Here is a 663-nt window from a genome sequence, read left to right as displayed (position 1 = left end):
TTGCTTAACGCAGGCTTCCAGGGAAAGAGAGAGCCTTGAATGTGATCCCAGCCCCGTGCGCCCATGACTCTCTTGCAGACTCCGGGTCCTGCGGCGTTGCCCAAAGTCGCTGTGGATGCCTACAAGACCAGGGCGCCCGCGTACACCATGGCGGCCCGACCAAAACCTGCAGAGGGCAAAGCAGCGAAGCCCGGGCCGGCAGACTACAGCGTAGGCCGGGTAAGGCAGCTAGCTGCTTAGCTCGTCCCCTCTGCTTCACAAGCACAGCCTTCATGCCTCTCCCCTTTCCCCCGAGGCTTCCACCGGCCAAAGAGCTTCTGGCCGCAGGGACCAAGTGCCGGAGAGCAGGCCTGCTCCCTGCCCTCGTGCCACCTCCGAGCAGAGGAAGGGAGGGCAGCAGAGAAGAGAAGGGCCCTTGCTGATCTGCCTTCCTTTTTGCCCTTCCAGGTGACACTGATCAAGCCCCAGGCGCCTGCATCCACTTTTGGAATCTGGCATTCCCTCTACACAACCCCCTCTGATTGTGGAATAAAACAGCCAAGTCTGGAAAGGCCGCCTTTGCTTTCCTGGGACAGGAGGGGACAGGAAGACACCAATCAACTGCCGGTTTCCACTTGATTCCATTTCCATCTATGGACTTGGGCTTTTTGCCCATCTTACTCT

The 663-nt window shown here is 59.0% G+C and overlaps 1 protein-coding gene across 1 annotated transcript; it reads left to right on the top strand.

The window, feature by feature from the left end:
- The first annotated feature begins 8 nt into the window (after positions 1-8).
- LOC109364283 (outer dense fiber protein 3-like) lies at positions 9-642 on the top strand. Its single transcript, XM_019610944.2, has 2 exons — positions 9-219; positions 448-642. Exons 1-2 carry the CDS (start codon positions 64-66, stop codon positions 616-618), a joined length of 327 nt encoding a protein of 108 aa, XP_019466489.1. The 5' UTR covers positions 9-63; the 3' UTR covers positions 619-642.
- The last annotated feature ends 21 nt before the right edge of the window (positions 643-663 follow it).

Source organism: Meleagris gallopavo, unplaced genomic scaffold (genome assembly GCF_000146605.3).
Source record: "Meleagris gallopavo isolate NT-WF06-2002-E0010 breed Aviagen turkey brand Nicholas breeding stock unplaced genomic scaffold, Turkey_5.1 ChrUn_random_7180001839324, whole genome shotgun sequence".
NCBI classification, from domain to species: domain Eukaryota; kingdom Metazoa; phylum Chordata; class Aves; order Galliformes; family Phasianidae; genus Meleagris; species Meleagris gallopavo.
Note: the sequence above shows the minus strand (reverse complement) of the source record. Positions and strands in the feature narration are given on the sequence as shown.

Bases quoted from the DNA above. Each gene is read 5' to 3' on its own strand.
- LOC109364283 (XM_019610944.2), top strand. From the start codon at position 64: ATGACTCTCTTGCAGACTCCGGGTCCTGCGGCGTTGCCCAAAGTCGCT. The intron at 220-447 runs GTAAGGCAGCTA...TTGCCCTTCCAG, and splicing joins CAGACTACAGCGTAGGCCGG to GTGACACTGATCAAGCCCCA.